This window comes from Lacerta agilis, chromosome 5, assembly GCF_009819535.1.
Source record: "Lacerta agilis isolate rLacAgi1 chromosome 5, rLacAgi1.pri, whole genome shotgun sequence".
Classification (NCBI taxonomy): Eukaryota; Metazoa; Chordata; class Lepidosauria; order Squamata; family Lacertidae; genus Lacerta; species Lacerta agilis.
Window position 1 is genome coordinate 95,407,748 of NC_046316.1, and position 17,023 is coordinate 95,424,770.

The 17,023-nt window shown below is 55.7% G+C and overlaps 2 protein-coding genes across 2 annotated transcripts; both read right to left on the reverse strand.

Annotated features, from left to right (window-relative positions):
• Positions 1–2,249: 2,249 nt before the first annotated feature.
• LOC117047618 (carboxypeptidase N subunit 2-like) lies at positions 2,250–6,333 on the reverse strand. The gene is made up of 2 exons (XM_033150944.1): positions 6,216–6,333; positions 2,250–4,053 (listed from the first exon to the last, which is right to left on the reverse strand). The coding sequence occupies exons 1-2, from the start codon at positions 6,246–6,248 to the stop codon at positions 2,317–2,319; spliced, it is 1,770 nt and encodes a 589-aa protein (XP_033006835.1). The 5' UTR covers positions 6,249–6,333; the 3' UTR covers positions 2,250–2,316.
• Positions 6,334–9,479: 3,146 nt separating this feature from the next.
• Positions 9,480–16,426, reverse strand: LRRC15 (leucine rich repeat containing 15). Its single transcript, XM_033150945.1, has 2 exons — positions 16,280–16,426; positions 9,480–11,296 (listed from the first exon to the last, which is right to left on the reverse strand). Exon 2 carries the CDS (start codon positions 11,289–11,291, stop codon positions 9,522–9,524), a length of 1,770 nt encoding a protein of 589 aa, XP_033006836.1. The 5' UTR covers positions 11,292–11,296; positions 16,280–16,426; the 3' UTR covers positions 9,480–9,521.
• Between the last annotated feature and the right edge of the window lie 597 nt (positions 16,427–17,023).

Below are 17,023 nucleotides of genomic sequence, written 5' to 3' on the forward strand. Positions count from 1 at the left end.
CTTCCCTCTAATCTAGCTCCATATTGCCCGCACTGACTGGCAGCAGCTCTCCCAAATTTTAGCCAGGGGAGGGGACCGAAACTTCCGAATGCAAAGAAGCTATTCTAGCTTCACACCAGCACACAAAACACACACACACACATGTGCACAGCAAGGGAGCTGACAGGTGGAGATCCATTATTTAGTTCACAAAATGTATATACTGGTTTTGTTTTCTTAAAAAAAAGCAACCTCAAAGCAGTTACAAAAAGATAAAAGAAGAAAATCAGGCAGACATACAAAAAGTTAAAATGCTAAAACGGATTAACATTCATGCCAGCATTTCTAAGCAGCCGGGCAAGCTTGCCGAGACAAGGGTGCTTTTTAGCAGGTGGCCAAAAGAGTGCAGTGAAGGCACTTGCTTGCTCTCAAGAGGCAGGGAGTTCCACAGTGCAGGTGCTGCCACACCAATAGATCAAGAGCTTGCAAATGCCGGACAGGGATTACGGGGCACCTGGAACAGTGCCGATTCCACCGAGTGGATGCAGGTGAGCTTTGGCAATCTTGCGGGTGAGCCGGTCCCTCTGAACCCTTGAGCCCCCAAGGAGGAGGCCCTTCAAGGCAGCAAGAGCCGAGGGCAGAGCAGCAGCCTGGTGGGCAGAGAGATGGGCTGGAGAAGGGCAGGCAGGAAGCTCCTTCCAAGCCCCAGGGAGCCTTTCAGCACTTACCCTGACCGGTCGCCGGACATTTCGCTGAGCCGGGAGAGTCGCGCACAGCCTGCTGAGCGAAGCGCCTGCAGCCTTATCTGAGGGAGGCATCCAGCACCAGGGAGGCGAAGATCTGCCCTGCGCAAATGTTGGGCAGGTCTGCCTGGTGAGATAAAGGGTCCCAGGTCACCAATTCCTGTCGCAAAACTGGGCATCCGCCAAGTCCGGGGAAAGGTCCCTCTGGGATGGGAGAATTGTAGAGTTAGAGGGGACCCCCTGCAGCACAGGGGGTCTCCAAGGGTGGGGCAGGAAAGGTGGCAAGCGGGCAGGAAGATTCAAGGACAGCCAGCCCAAGAAACATTTAAGCATCTCAGTATAGTATGTTGTTCAGTCGTTCAGTCGTGTCCGACTCTTCGTGACCCCGTGGACCAGAGCACGCCAGGCACGCCTATCCTCCACTGCCTCCTGCAGTTTGGCCAAACTGGATTGCTTAATTAAAGGATTCTAGTGGATCATCAACTTGCTTCCGATAAGTTGCAAAGGGAATGTTTACTCTGCTGTGGGTGGTGTATAAAAAATTATTATTATTATTATTACTATTATTATTATTATTATTATTATTATTGAAATATTTTGCTAGAGTTACAACCTATGCCCAATTATGAATGTGTGTTTACCCTTACCCCATGCCCACAAGAAGTTCCCACACAAAAGGAATAAAGAAAGCTTGGTTTATTATATGAAATGAAAGTGACAGAATATATAAATGCTGCTTCAGGCAGCAAAATTACAATTTAAACAGGCAGCAAATCCTACAAGAAATACAGCCTGGGAAGCAGTGGATCCTTGCTTTCAGAATCCCCGACTGGGTCTCCTTTGGGATCCTGGGGCAACCCACAGATACATCTACATAGACAAAGCCAGATTTGGGTCACAACGGCTTCTATTTCTGTTTCTGAAAGCGTCTGTGATAATACTATACACGTTCTGACGACAGCCCTTCAGTGTAGGCCTTCCTCAATCCCATGAGGATGCAGCACGGCTCAGGCGTGTGGGATGTGAAACACGGGAGCAGTCAAGTACAACACCCTTAGAGTGGACATAGAAAGGGATGTCTGGTCCAGCCAGTCAAAACTTCTGGTTTCTCCTGGGCTGGGACAGACTTCCTCTGCATGTTACGGAAGGTGGGTGTGGCCTCACCTGTGTGCAGGTAACAAAAGCAAGGGGCCAGATGCCATCTTCCCTCTTTTGACTTCGATCTTCAAGCAAGCAACCTCTGCTTAGCTGCTCTCTTGGCCTCCAGCCTATCTCCCCTATGGGATAGTATCCAAGTGCATGTAACTTTTACTAAGCTAAGTCTGCCTTCTGGGATCCTGTTGTGAACAGATGTGTGAGTAAACTGTTTTTATACTTTTATAAGACCACTGTGTCATGTCTTATCTTTTAGGAGAGATTAAGGGGAAAATACCAGGACAGTATTATTATAGAGATTTTAGCGAACCTGAGCAAGCATCCGCTGTGTGTGTTTAAAAGGGGAAATGTAAACTCTTCTGATATTCTTAAACTTGTAAACGCAAGTTGGAATAGGATATCTTAAACAATATATCCTCTCCTGCATCCCTGAACATTCCTACAAGGTGGGGCTGGAGCCACCTCTCTCTGGAGGGCCCCCTTGCTCTCCAAGCCACACTGGCAGGGGAGGGCCTACCGGCCTCACGGGGCTGCCACCGCCTCCCCTCCGGGACAGGGGCTCAATGGTCACAGCTACCCGGACCCTCATGGCACCGCAGCTCGAGTCTAGGCTCCAGTGCTCGCTGAAATACTGCCCTGCCTCCTGCAGGCTCTCTCCTCGCGGGAGACTCAGGCTAAGCTTGTGGCAAGCGTCGCGGTCGCACGCCAGGTGAATGGCACCTGCCAGATCCTGGTAGGTGCACGGAGGGCGGGCGCTGGGTTCCCCAGAGGTCTCCTCCATCCCCGGCTCCGCCCGGCACCGGGAAGGTGTGAGGCCCCGCCGACAGACCAGCTGCTCTTTCTGCACGGCCGGCAGGCTCAGCCCCTGCAGGGGAGCCGGGCTCCTGCACAAGGCCTGCGCATTGATCAGGGGGTCCGTGTCCTGAAGCCAGTCTTTCAGGGGGGCCAGGTGGCAGTCACACGTCCAGGGGTTGCCCTTCAGGGCCACGTTGCCTAGGATGATGTTGCCCTCGAAGACCCCCTCTGACAGGGTGGCCAGCTGGTTGTGGGACAGGTCCAAAGCCTCCAGGGTGGTGAGGTTGGCAAAGACGTCCCTTGGCAGGGCGGTGAGGTTGTTGTGGCTCAGCTGCAGCCTGGCAAGGGCGCTCAAGCCCTGGAAGACCCCAGCGGACAGGTGGGCAAGGCAGTTGCCCGACAGCACCAGGAACACCAGGCTGCCCAGGTTGCCAAACAACCCCTCCGGGATGCTCTGGAGACGGTTGCCTGCCAGGGAGAGCTCGGCGAGGTGAGGGGTGCCCTGGAAGAGCCCGTCGGGCAGCTCGGCCAAGCGGTTGCCATCCAGGTAGAGGAAGGTGAGGTTGCGCTGGGTAGAGAAGACCGTGGCTGGCAGGTGCTCCAGGGCGTTGTGCTGGAGGTGGAGGCGCGTCAGGGCGGTCAGCGGGGCAAAGGTGCCCGGGGGAAGCTCTGCCAGGGCGTTCCCGTCCAAGAAGAGTTCCTGGAGTTCTCTCAGGGGGCCGAAGAGGCCGGCGGGGAGGCCAGCCAGGCGGTTGTCGCTCAGCTTCAGCACCCGCAGCGCCGAAAGTGGGCTGAAGACCTCGCCCAGCAGCTCCGTGAGATGGTTTTGGGACAATGTGAGAGTCTTCAGGGATGACAGCGGGCGGAAGACGTCCTGGGGCAGAGACTCGAGGTCATTCCCCTGGAGGTGGAGGGCTTCTAGGTGCTGCGTGTTGCTGAACAGCTCTGTCTCCAGGCTTTCGATGGGGCTGAACTTGACGGAGAGGGTGCTGAGGTTCGTCAAGCCCAGGAAGGCCTCTCCGCTCAGAGCGGTCAGCAGGCTGGACGAGATCTCCAGCTCCCGGAGGTCCGGCAGCCCCTCGAAGGCCGCACATCCCAGAGACTGGAGGGGGCTGCCCAGGAAGGCGAGTTTGGCGAGGCGGCGGCTGCCAGTTCTGTTGGCGAAAGCCCCGCTCTGAACCGAGACCAGGGGGGCTCCCACGAAGAAGAGCTGGGTGGCGCTGGCGGGGAGCCCCTCGGGGATGTCCTCAAGACTTTCATCCGAGCAGAAGACGGTCAGGTTCCCAAAGCACTGGCACAGAGCTGGGCAGGGAACCGCAGGGCCACCGGGTTGTGCCAAGAGGCAAAGCAGCAGGAAATGCCCGACGGCCACCCATTTGCCCTGCGGGAGAGGAAGTCAAAGGAAGGCCAGTAAGTGTGGGAATGTTTAGGAAGGCAGGAGAGGCTATATCGCTTGACAACTGAGCGCAGGAGAGCACTGAGGCCAGGCTGGCCCAGGAGGCAAAACAGAAAATGCTGCCCACTGTAGAAGGACGTGCGGATCCAGAATTGGCCCCCACAGTCACTTACGGACTCTCTCTTAAAACCATGTTCATGGAAGACCATCTTACTCGGGTACGAGGGATCGCCAAAGAAAGAAATGGCAGCCCCTACCCTCTGGAACTCCCTGCCTCTGGATTCCACACAGGCACCTTCTCTGGTCTCTTCTTAACACCTTTCTAACTAAAAACATTATTGTCTAAAAACATTCTTCAAGCTTGTCCAGATGCTTGAAAAGCTGGTGTGAATTTAAAGCTCTTTCAGTATTTTAACTTTTTATATGTTTTAAAACTATTCTTGTGAACTTTTCTTGATCTTATAGTTTTATCTTTTTGTAAACCACTTTGAGGGTGTGGGTGGTTTTTTTCCCTTTTTTACAGTTTAGAAGTGTAGACATTTTATGAAATGATGATAATGAATAACTTGCCTTGACTGCTAATCCGTGTCACTGACTGGGGGCTTGCCAGGGCTCCCCCCCCCCCGCCGCCGCCCCCGCCCCTGGTCTAGAAAGCAGGGATCCAGACTGCACTCCTTTCCTTTCTTTAGCTCTGACTTTGAGTTCTATCACATATCCATATTCTCATCTAGGTGCCCCTTTTGTGCCCCCAGGAGGGGAACTTAGTTGCTGGGAAGAGGCTTGTGTCTTCCTACATATGTGAGAGACACTATGGGTGGTTTTTTGCTGTAAGGGGGAAATCCACATTTCATTTTTAGGAAAGAAGAAGAAGAAGAAGAAGAGTTTGGATTTGATATCCCGCTTTTCACTACCCGAAGGTGTCTCAAAGCGGCTCACATTCTCCTTTCCCTTCCTCTCCCACAACAAACACTCTGTGGGGCTGAGAGACTTCAGAGAAGTGTGACTAGCCCAAGGTCACCCAGCAGCTGCATGTGGAGGAGCGGAGACACGAACCCGGTTAACCAGATTACGAGTCCACCGCTCTTAACCACTACACCTCACTGGCTCTCTGGAAAGGCTTCTGATGCCACCCAGAAAATGAGGAGAATGAGGAGAGCATTTCATTTTTTTTTAATGCCAGCAATGGACAATGGCACCAGGTCCCCCCTGCCTTTCCTGTAAGCCAGTGGCTGGGGGGCTTCCCTCAGCCCACCCCCCACCCCCCGCCATAACAAATCGGGGCACACGATGTCGGACCATCCTTGTGCAATGGCTGTGGGGCCCAAGCCTCTGCCTTACCTTTAAAGCATGTTCAAAGTGCATTCCCCCCCAAAGCACTCACTCACACACACACCCACACACACACCTATGGGAACAGTAGTTTAGCCCTCGCAGAGCTACAATCCCCAGCACCCTTCGCAAACTACCGTTCCCAGGATCCTCTGACATGCTTCCCATATCTGGTGCATGAATGGTGTTAGCCCGGATTCTCACTCCCTGCTGGCAGGGCTCAAATCTGAGCAGTCGCTCCCAAGTCACAGAATTGTAGAGTGGGAAGTGACCCCAGTTGCCCTGCCATGGAGGAATTAGAGCTTCAGAATCCCCAACAGGTGGCCACCCTAATCAGGGGCGTCTTGCCCATAGAGGCAAGTGGTGCAGGGCGCGAGGGCGCCAGGGAAGAGGCGGAGGCCGGATACAGCACCTCCTGGCATCAGATCGCTGCCCTCGCCCGCCTTGCTGAAGCAACACTGTGCCCGGAGCCTCTGCCTCTTCCCCGCCGGAGGAGCCGTCCTCCAGCCACTGCCCACCTCTTCCAGCCCTGCATACCTGCCGGCAGCACCATAAGAAGGTTGGCAACTCTGGGAAACGGGGGGGGGGGAGACGCCGGAGGGATCTTTGCACCACGGTGCCGGATATACTTGGACCCTAATTCTGCTTAAAAACCTCCACCACCAGGGCGACCTTTGAGGAGAACAATTGCTCTCCCCATGCCCAACAATGAGGGAACCCACTCAACTGAGAGGCCAGACCCTCTTTCCCTGCCCACCCCATCCTAAAAGGGGGGCTTGGTTTGCTCCTGTCCATTGGGGGGGGGGCTGGGCACTTACCCTTGGTGGGTCCAGGCCCTCAGGCAGAGCCATGGTGCTGTCCTCTCTCCTCTGCCTGCCAGAAAAGCCTCTCGCTCTGCGGTGTTTGCCAGCCAAGATGGGAAGTCACTGACCCGCCAAGTGGGACGGACCTGGCGGTCTGCGCAGATTCCGGGCAATGGTCAGGGGGCCTCAGAGGGAGGCGGGGAGGGCACTGGCCTCTGGGCAAACAAGCAGCAGGAAGGAGGGCCTGGAGGTAGCAGAGGCACCGAGGGGAGCCACGCCCTGACTCTGCCCTTGCCAAGAGTGGGCCCCTGCCCCCCAGGGCTTGGCAAGCTGCCTCTCTCAAAAAGATATCTCTAAAAGTATCTGGGCTCTCGGTGGCTCCCAGTTGCCAGGATGGCTCTGCTCTGCCTTCGCAGATAGAGGCAGCAATGCTTCTGAATCCCAGTGGCTGGAATCCACAGGAGGGGAGAGTGTTGCTCTTGTGTTCGAATCCTGCTGGGGAATCTGGTCGGCTGCTGTGAGAACCAAGCGGGGGGGGGGGGAGGGAGTGCTGGAGGTGTAAAAAATGAGACTGTTTTGCTGAATTAATTACGCTGAATAGTTTTCATTGGATTTTGAATATATGTGCAATTAATTATCATGGCTTTGCATTTTATCATGCGATTGTCTTCTGCTTCTGAGCAGGAAAGTTCATAGTGGTTTTGCCTTCCTCTAAAGAGCAGCCCCTACAAAGGGCCTCTCTTGCCTTATCTGGTGCAGAAAATAAAAGGGAGAAGAGAGTCCCCACCCCGGGCTTAATCAGTATGTTTTTCTCTTTTTGAAGAACAGCAAATAACTGAGGAAGGTTTGATTTTGCAATATGTGGAGGCCGGCCTGGCACGGGGCAGAAACCGCCAGAGTCAGTCCTTAATTCCTTCCCTCCAAACACTTCTGGGCTGCTCTTCAATTAAAACTACCCAGGGGTGTTTTGCCTTCAAAGGACCAGATGTGGGATGAAGGGAACCACCCGGCAATACCTGGTATCTCGGGGAGCCAGAGTTGCCATGCCCGCCTGGGCACCGAGGGTAGTCACTCATTCACTCACCCCACCCCACCCACCCCACAACACTCCTGCTGCCACGTCTGGAGGACTCTCGGCTGGGCCCTCGACTTAGACCCCTGAGGGCAGAAGGGATTGGCGCATTGGTGGCTTGGGAGATTCTCCACTGTTTGGCTCCAGAGAGTTCACAGCAGCCAGAGGTCTGGAAGTCAAACCAGATGAGGAAGAGTTTAATCTGGAGAAGCAGGTGACTTAGAGGCACCACGAGAGTCATCTTCCAATATCTCAAGGGCTGTCCATGTAAGGTGGAGCAAGTTTGTTCTCTCCTGCTCCGGAGGGGAGGACCCAGACCAACAGATTCAAGTGACTAGAAAGGAGACTCAACATTGGGAAGAACTCGGGAGGTGGGGATTCTCCCTCCTTGGAGGTTTTCAAGCAGAGGTTTGGTGCTGGCATGGATGCTTCAGCTGAGTTTCCTGCAATGTTGGGGGTTGGGCTGTATGCCCTTTGGGGGTCCCTTCCAACTCTACAATTCTATTACTCAATTCCATGTGTGCTGGGTGTGGTTTAAATGTATGGGGCAAATCCACTCTGAGATTTGGGTCGGGAGGGGGCAATTTAAGGACCCCAGACTTCACTGCTACCTGAGGAGCATTTTATATATCATGAGTTTCAGCCTGGAAATGCACACCAGCCTCAGCCCTGCCTCCAACCTGCAAAATTAACAGTGGCCTACATTGCAGGGCTGTTGTACCCAATTCACCACCATATGTACACCGATGTCATGAAGCAGACCTAAAAATATCCTCCTAACCTGAGAGTCACTGGGTGCAACACTCCCCCCCCCATTGCCCACACCAATCAGGGTGTTTGATGTCAGGGAAAGAGAAGTGCAGGGATCCCTCATCTTCACCCAAAAGTTCACAAAATGTAGCCGGAGCTAAAACCGTAACCAAATATGTATTTTATTGAGCATTCCACAAACAGAGTGGCTTCGAAAGAGAGTTCTGTTTCCAAGGAATTTGACACCCCCAAAGTGAATCCGTCCGGAGTGTTTTGTCTACAGAGAAAGGAGTGGTGGTCGTCTTCACAGTGGCTGAATGTCCCAAAGAACCTGGGAAGCGAGATAGACTGCCTCTGGACTGGGAGGTTCCATAAGAACATCAGAAGAGCCGGTCAGAGCAGGCCAAAGCAGGTCCAGCATCCTGCCTTCACAGTGGCCAACCGGATGTCCCATGGGAAACCCACAGGCAAGATTCGAACTCGAGCCTTGGGAGATGCTGCGGGCCAGTGTTGCCAGCATTGAGCTAGATGGAGAGTAGCGGCCTGGCTTCTTTTGCCTCCTGACTCTGCAGGGATCTCAGTCTGACTTCCCAGCAGGGGCCTCCCCTCCTCCTGCTGCAACCCCCCACAAACCCCTGGGCTTCCCCTGCCCCTGTCTCCCTCGGCCCGACAAGGGGCTGAGGACCCTCCTTCAGCAGAAGCAGCATGCAGCTCAGCCCAGCCCCAGGCTACTGACCCATGAAAGGCCGGCCCAGGATGTCTCCTCTCCTCTCCCAGGAGTCTCCTCTCCTCTGGCAGGACTGAATCCTGAGTGGGTGTCACACATTACATTTCATATATTTCATTGCATGTATATAGCACCTTTCCCTTCAAAGAGCTCTAGTGAGTGAGTGTGGTTCTCCTCACAACAGCCCTGCAAGGCAGTCTAGGCTGAGAGGCAGAGACTGGTCCCCAGGGTGAGCATCACATGGCCAAGAGGGGATTCAAACCCTGGCCTCTTCCAGGTTCCTAGTCCAGCGCTCTAACCACTGCACCACCGCTGCCTCTCCCGAAGGGCAGGAGCAGCAAAGCTGACCACATCCCCACCACCACCCAAAGAGCAGGCCCACTCTCCAGCCACAGAGGGTTGCCCGCGTGGCTGAATGTCCACGGGATGCAGAGCACTGGCGGAGCAGGACAGACAAGGGCCTCATCCTGCCCAGCTAGCCTGGGCTGCAAAGGCCACAGGGGGATGCACATGAGTGGATCTGTGGAAGAGCTTCCTTCATTGCAGGGGGTTGGGCTAGATGACCCTTGGGGGACCCCTTCCAATTCTCTGACTCATCCACAGGCCCCTTGCTCCAGGAGGGCGTTTGTGTGAGCAGCTGGGTGGGTGCCTGTTGAGCCCGAGGGAGGGTGGCATGTCTGGGGAAAGGGATACAGAGCCCGGCATCTCCCCCTCCCCCCTGACCCCTGACCCCATCCATCAGTCTGGTTGGCCAGCTCTCCCGAGTGCCCTTCTATGCCTTGGCGAGGTCCTGGCGGGCCTTCCTCCTGTACCCGTAGACGGCCCCCGCCAGCAGCGCCCCAAGGAGCACGGCAGAGCCCACCACCAGGCAGGTGACCACCACCCCCGTCTGGGTGCGCGTCAAGCCCCAGATGCCCCCCTCGGCTGGCGCAACGCCTGGGGTGAGCACCCTGGTGGCTGCCGTGGAAAACTCTTGCTCTGCCTCTGCGCTGCCGCCTTCGTGGTCCAGGGGTGGCTGGGCATGCGTGGGCATCACTGCCTCTGGGCTTGTGTCCTGGTCAGGGACCTCCGCCTGGCTGGAGGTGGCCATGGTCGGCCCCTCGGTGGCCTCTGGGCTCCGTGCCGGATCAAGGTGCTCCTCCTCCAGCTCGGCGATGGGCTGCCCCTGCAAGTGGGTAGGCCAGGCGCAGACAGGGCGGCTGCCCCCGAGGCGGGCACCGTTCTCCCTCAGCCAGCGCCCGAGGGCCAGCAGGGCATCGTCACAGCGCCAGGGGTTATCGTGCATCTTGACCTCCCTCAGGCGGGGCAGCTGCTCAAAGATGCCTGCTGGGAGGCTCTCCAGGGAGTTGTTCTGCAGCTGGAGGTTCACCAGGTGCGGCGTGGTGCGGAAGAGGTACTCGGGCAGGGAGACGAGCCGGTTGTTCTGCAGGGAGATGTTCTGCAGCTTGCCCAGGCCCCGGAAGGTCTCCCCGTCGAGGGTGCGGAGCCGGTTAGTGTGCAGCGAGATTTCCAGAAGCTCCCCCAGCCCCTCAAAGGCCAGCGGGGAGACTGAGCGCAGCCGGTTCCTGCTCAGCACCAGCAGCTGCAGCTCTGTCAGGTTGGCGAAGACCCCGGCAGGCATCTCGGCCAGCTGGTTGTCGTAGAGCCACAGCTCCTTCAGCCGCGGCATGGGGCCAAAAGTGGCCGGCAGGAGCTCCCGGAGCGCGTTGCCGAACAGCGAGAGGCGGGAGAGCTCGGGAAGCTCCAGGAGCAGCCCCTGCGGGAGGGTCTCCAGGCGGTTGTTGGACAGGTGGAGCTTCTGCAGTTGGCGGTTGGCCGAGAGGAGCCCGTCGGGCAGGTGCCGGATCCGGTTCTGGTGCAAGCCCAGCTCCTGCAGATCCGGGAGGGCGGTGAAGGCATGAGGGGCCACCTCGGCCAGCTGGTTCTCGTAGAGCCGCAGCACCTGCAGGCGGCCCAGGTGGGAGAAGAGGCCGGGTGGGAGGCGGGAGAGCCGGTTCTTGGCCAGGTTGAGCTTGAGGAGGGAGGGCAAGTGGTCGAAGGCCCCCGGAGGGACGGATGCCAGGCCGTTGCCGTGCAGCTGAAGTTCCTTGAGGGCGCCCAGGCGGCTGAAGTGGGCCGGGTGCAGGCGCAGGAGCTGGTTCCCCGAGAGCAGGAGTGACTCCAGTTTGTCGAGGCTGCGGAAGACACCCGCGGGCAGCTCCTGGAGGCGGTTGCTGGAGAGGCTCAGGTAGCGGAGGGAGACCAGGCCCCGGAAGGTATCAGGGTTCAGGCGTGCCAGGCTGTTCTTCTCCATCCGCAGGGCAATGAGCAGAGAGGCGTTGCCGAATGCTGCCGCCCCCAGTTCCGTCAGCTGGGTGCCGATCACCTGCAGGCTCATGGCATTGGCGGGCAGCGGGCCGGGCATGGCCGAGATGTGGGGTCCGGAGCACTCCACCTGCGCCGAGCGGGAGCAGGCACACTCCTCAGGGCACTGAGCCCACGCCAGGGCAAGCGCCAGGCAGCCCGCCAGCAGCAGAAGAGGGGCATGGCCTCTCAGATCCATGGGGCCTGCGGGCGAAAGACAGATCAGGCATTAAGAGCAGGAGGACGTAAGGCAGGGCTGCCCAAACTTTTTTCAAAGAGGGCCAGATTTGACGAAGTGAACATGTGTGAGGGCTGACCTTTTTTTGATATTACCCCAAAGTTGTTGAGTTTTCCCCCTGGTTTTCCCCCAAAGTTTTTGAGCTTTTTAAAGGCTTGAAGTTGTTGAACTTTTGGGGGGATTTTCCTGCAACATTGTTGAGGTTTTTTTTAGCAGTGACCTTTTTTTACGATTTGACACCTATTCATAAGCTGCCACAGGGGCCGGATAAAACCCAAAACGGCCCCCAAAATGGACTTTGGACATGCCTGACAAGGCCAATGCAGGTCTGTCTAGGACAGGGGTCCCCAAACTAAGGCCCGGGGGCCGGATGCGGCCCAATTGCCTTCTAAATGCAGCCTGTGGACGGTCTAGTATTCAGCATGTTTTTACATGAGTAGAATGTGTCCTTTTATTTAAAATGCATCTCTGGGTTATTTGTGGGGCATAGGAATTCGTTCACATTTTTTTTTCCAAAATATTGTCTGGCCCCCCACAAGGTCTGAGGGACAGTGGACCGGCCCCCTGCTGAAAAGGTTTGCTGACCCCTGGTCTAGGACGGCTCAGAGGACCCAACTGGATTCAGATGAGAGATATGGGCCTCAAGGTCAACAGGACTGCACCATCACTTGCAAACCCTCTAGCCCAGCAGCCCTCACCACATCTTGTGGCAGGTAGTTCCCCAGGATAAGCAGTGCCTTTTCTCCCCATAACGTCCCGAGCAAGTCTTGGCGTGGCATTGTAAGCCCACAAATGATCCACCGGGAAGTCCGGCAGAGCTCAGCGCTTCCAAGATGAGAAAGTTACGAGGCTGCCTCCCTTGGTGGGGCCCAAATGTGCTCCTCATTAGTGCCTGAGTGGAATAATATTTGCTGGTGAGGCTCCTGGCTGGAAACTCTGAGCGAGGCTGGTGGTCAGAGAAGGCTTTGCGGCTGCAGTAATTGCACACAGCCAAGGCATGCTCTTGAGGCGCTGAGTCTTGGCAAACATGAGGGCTGCTGCTCTGCATTCAGGGCCCAGGAGCTCATCTTCGCTGGCCAGGACCAGCGCATGATGCGGCCAGGGAGACCCCATCACAGAAGCACCAGCAGTAGCCAGCCAGCCCCAGGCCTGCAGGAGAGAGCTGGGAAGGGGGGTGGTAAATATGGTGTAAGGTTCTGGTTGCCTCACCTCAAAAAGGATATCGCAGACACAGGGGGAGGTTCAGAAAAGAGCAGCCAAAATGAAGAGTTCCAGGATTTAAAACTTCAAAGCCAAACTGAGAGTATCTGGGTCAAAATTAAGGGAGAGAAAAATAACAGTGATCTCATTGTGGGAGTTTACTACAGATCCCCAAGCCAAACTGAGGACACAGATGATGCCTTCCTGGAACTGATGACCAAGCATTCAAAAGGAAGTGAGATAGTAGTAATGGGGGATTTCAACTATCCTGATATTTGTTGGATGTCAAACTCAGCCAAGAGCATAAGGTCAAACAGATTCCTCACTGGCCTTGCAGACAATTTCATTGTCCAGAAAGTGGGAGAAGCAACAAGAGGATCAGCCATTTTAGATCTGGTCCTAACCAATAGTGACGACCTGGTTAGTGGAGTAGAAGTGGCAGGATCATTAGGTGGGAGTGACCATGCTCTACTGGAGTTTATTATACAGCAGAAAGGAGCAACCAAGCATACTAAGACTCAAATTCTAGACTTTAAGAAAGCCGATTTCATAAAACATAGGGAAACACTGGGTGTGATCCCATGGTCAGTAATACTAAAAGGGAAGGGAGTTCATGATGGGTGGGAGCTTGTTAAAAGGGAGATATTAAAAGCACAACTTCAAGCAGTACCAATGAGACGAAAACATGGAAGGTGCCTAAAGAAGCCAGGGTGGCTATCTAAAGAACTTTTAACTGAGTTAAGATTTAAAAGAGAAGAGAAGGTTAAGGGGTGATATGATAGCCATGTTCAAATATATCAAAGGATGTCATATAGAGGAGGGAGAAAGGTTGTTTTCTGCTGCTCCAGAGAAGCGGACACGGGGCAATGGATTCAAAGTACAAGAAAGAAGATTCCACCTAAACATTAGGAAGAACTTCCTGACAGTAAGAGCTGTCCGACAGTGGAATTTGCTGCCAAGGAGTGTGGTGGAGTCTCCTTCTTTGGAGGTCTCAAAGCGGAGGCTAGACAGCCATCTGTCAGGAATGCTTTGATGGTGTTTCCTGCTTGGCAGGGGGTTGGACTGGGTGGCCCTTGGGGTCTCTTCCAACTCTATGATTCTATGATCAAGGGGATGAAGCCCCTGTGAAAAAAGCTTGCAGGACCTGGGGCTTTTAAAAAAGAAAAGGCGGAAAGAAGAGTTTTTCTCTATGCTAGAATTCATGGGCAGCCAAGGAAGTTGAAAGATTCAGGACAGGTAAAAGGAAGGGCTAGATGGATTTAAAAGAGGATTAGAGAAATTCATGGAGGAGGAGGAGGAGGAGGAGGCTGCCCAGGGCTCCCAGCCAGGCTGGCTCTGCTCTCCCTCCACAGTCAGAGGCAGCGATGCTTCTCAAGGGAGAGTTGCCCTTGTGCTCAAATCCCACTTGCAGGCTTTCCATTGAGGCACCCGATGCCACAATTCTGCGAAGGGCTCTCTGTGGGGGCGGCGGCAGCCCTTTTCTCCTTGCAACAGACCATTTCAAGGCAGCCGCTCACTCGCTCATCAGAAGGAGGGGCTGCAAATTCAGCCAGGCCAGAGCCAGTTTTATATGGCCACCTGCCAGCTTGGAAGGAGAAACGTGCAGGATCCATCCTCTTGGGCTCGCAGACACCCTGGTGGGTGCAGCTGGTGCCACGGGATGCATTGCAGTGGCCTGGGTGGGGCTGCTGCCGGTTGGTGTGGCCCCCACCCCACTTGCAGGAGTCTGTGGCCCCAGCCCTTTCTCTCTTCCATGGGGCAGCTCAGCTTACCAGGCAGGACAGCTGCAGTTTCCCCAAAGGGGCTGGAGCACCAGGGACTCCCCTCCCTTCCTCTTCTGGACCTACGGGGTATAGCAGTGTTTCTCAAACTTGGGTCCCCAGCTGTTGTTGGACTACAACCCCCATCATTCCTGACCACTAGCTAGGGATGATGGGAGTTGTAGTCCAACATTTGGAGACCCAATTTGGACAGAGAATGGCGGGGCGTCTTGACCTGGATGTGCCTTTTCTGGGCTGTTGTGTCCCCCCCCCCCGCACCTTGAAGTGCTTTCCAAGTGGTTAGAGAGGCATATGAATGGGAGAACCATTAAGACAGTGGTCCATCCTGTTTCCCCAATGGTCACCCATTCCTGCATGTCAAGGGGTTGAACCAGATAGCCCTTGGGGGTCCCTTTGAACTCTCCCATTCTAGGATTCTATGCCCCAGAGTGGAGCCCACAAGCAGGATCCGAGCCCAAGAGCTTCCAGCAGCTGCTATTCAGAAGCAGGAGCCTGGCCCTTGTGGCTAGCCTTCTCCTCCTCCAAGAATCACAGAATGGTGGAGTTGGAAGGGCCCTCCAGGGTCATCTAGTCCAGTGTTTTTCAACCTTTTTGGGGCAAAGGCACACTTGTTTCATGAAAAAAATCATGAGGCACACCACCATTAGAAAATGTTAAAAAAATTAGCTCTGTGCCTATATTGACTATATATAAAGTAATTTTCCCACGGCACACCAGGCAACATCTCGCGGCACACTAGTGTGCCGCGGAACAGTGGTTGAAAAACACTGATCTAGTCCAACCCCCTGCAATGCAACCCCTGGAACTTGCCTCATCCTCTTTTAGGTTGGTGGCTATCCCTGCCTCCTGTGGGAGGGAGTTCCACGGTTTAACTCTGTGCTTCCTTCTATCTATCCTGGATCTTCCAGGGATGCCCAGGAGTTTCTCGTGTTATGAGGGACGGAGAAAAACTTCTCTCTCTCTCTGCTCCCTCCTTGCCAGGCAACGTTTTACAAACTTCCATGGTGATAGCTCAGTTTGTAGAGCTTGGGGCTCTTAATCTCAGGGTCGTGGGTTCGAGATTCCTGCTTCGCAGGGGGTTGGACTAGATGACCCTGGTGGTCCCTTCGAGCTCTACAATTCCATGATTCTGCTACCTTCTCTTTCGCTCACCTTTCCTGCAAACTAAACACCTGCAACCACTGCCCCCTTTCTTCCTCGGGGAGTTGCTCCATCCCCATTGCCCTCGTTTCTGAACCTTCTCCAACTGCACGGCATCCTGCCCGGGTGGGATCCTGCACGTCGCCCCGCCGGCCGCTGGCCATGGAGTGGGTGAGCTCCCCAGAGCGAGAAGAAGGGGGCGGAAATGGGGGCGCTTGCTGCCGATTTCTCCTCCGCTGCTCCTCCTCTGCCAGAGCAAACAGTGGCTTCAGGAGGAAGGAATCTCTGCTCTGCAGAGTCAGCCCCCCCCCCCCCGCAACAGGCTCCCTTTCCCTGGGACATCTGGAAACGGTTTTCCCTGCAGAACAGCCTTGTTTACAGAGAAAGGGCTTGCAAAGTGAGCCGAGCCCTCCCCGGGGAGGAAAACTTCAAAAGGCCGCAGTTCCCCCTTGGGAAGGGGAGCATCCCAGACATGGGGAAAGCAGCGCTTCAGACAGGAATTTCGCAGCTTGTAGAGCCCGAGGGCGCCTCCGAGTATTCAAACACGCGGCTGCGCCCGCCTAGAGCTCCGCTCTCTTCCACAGGGGCGGATATTCCCGGTCCTCTCGCTTCTCTTTGCACCCCTTCCATTTGCCAGGCGCAGAGTGGATTCGCAGAGAGTGGGGAGGGGGCCCCAGGGGTCATCCAGTCCAACCCCCTGCGATGCAGGAGTCGCAGCTAAATCCAAGGCGTTCCATCTGGGGACAGTCCCCTTCCCCGCGTCCTCCTCCCCCGGTGGCTGAGGAGGCAGCCGCTCCTCCGACCTTGTGAGGGGGGGGCGACACTTACCTGCTGAACGAGGGAAGGAGGAGGGAGGAGTCCGGCGGTGGTTCCTCAGGCGGCAGAGGCTGAGCAGGATGCGCTCCCCGTCCCGGTCTGGGGCTGCTTCTCTGGCTCTCTGGCTCTCTCCTCCCTCTATTTAAACTCCCCAAACCAATGAATCAGCAAAGTGGGGGGGGGGGGAGCGTCACCGGTTCCTGAATTCGCCTTTCTGGAACAGAACGGGAAGGACGGAGGGAAGGAGGATAGTGGGCGTTTGGGGGCAGGGGGGAGGGATTGAGGAGGGGGCTGCCGCCTCCCTGAGTCCCACCCCCCCCCCGCTTGCTGGGCTCTGGGACGCCGTCCTTGATCTTCTCCTCCCCGAGGGCTGCCTGCGCTCAAGAGCCAAGAGGGATGAAGTCGAGGGGAGCGACTCGAACCCAGCTCTGTGGGAGAGAAAGAGGCGGCAGCGAGGGGCCACCGGCCTGATCCGGCAGACTTTCCCCACCCAACTGAAATGGGCAGCATCTGTGAACACATGCCACCCTCAAAGACATAAGGGCAGACGAAGAGGCTGCTGGATCAGGCCAACCCCGCCCCCGCCCCAGTCCAGCACCCTGTTCTCACAGGGGCCAACCGGAGGCCTCAATGGGAAACCTGCAAGCAGGATTCAGGCAAAAGAGCAGCCCTCCTCTCCTGTGGTCTCCAGCAACTGGGGTTCAGAAGCATCTGCTGCCTCCAGCTTTGGAGACAAGCACAGCCATTGTGACTGGT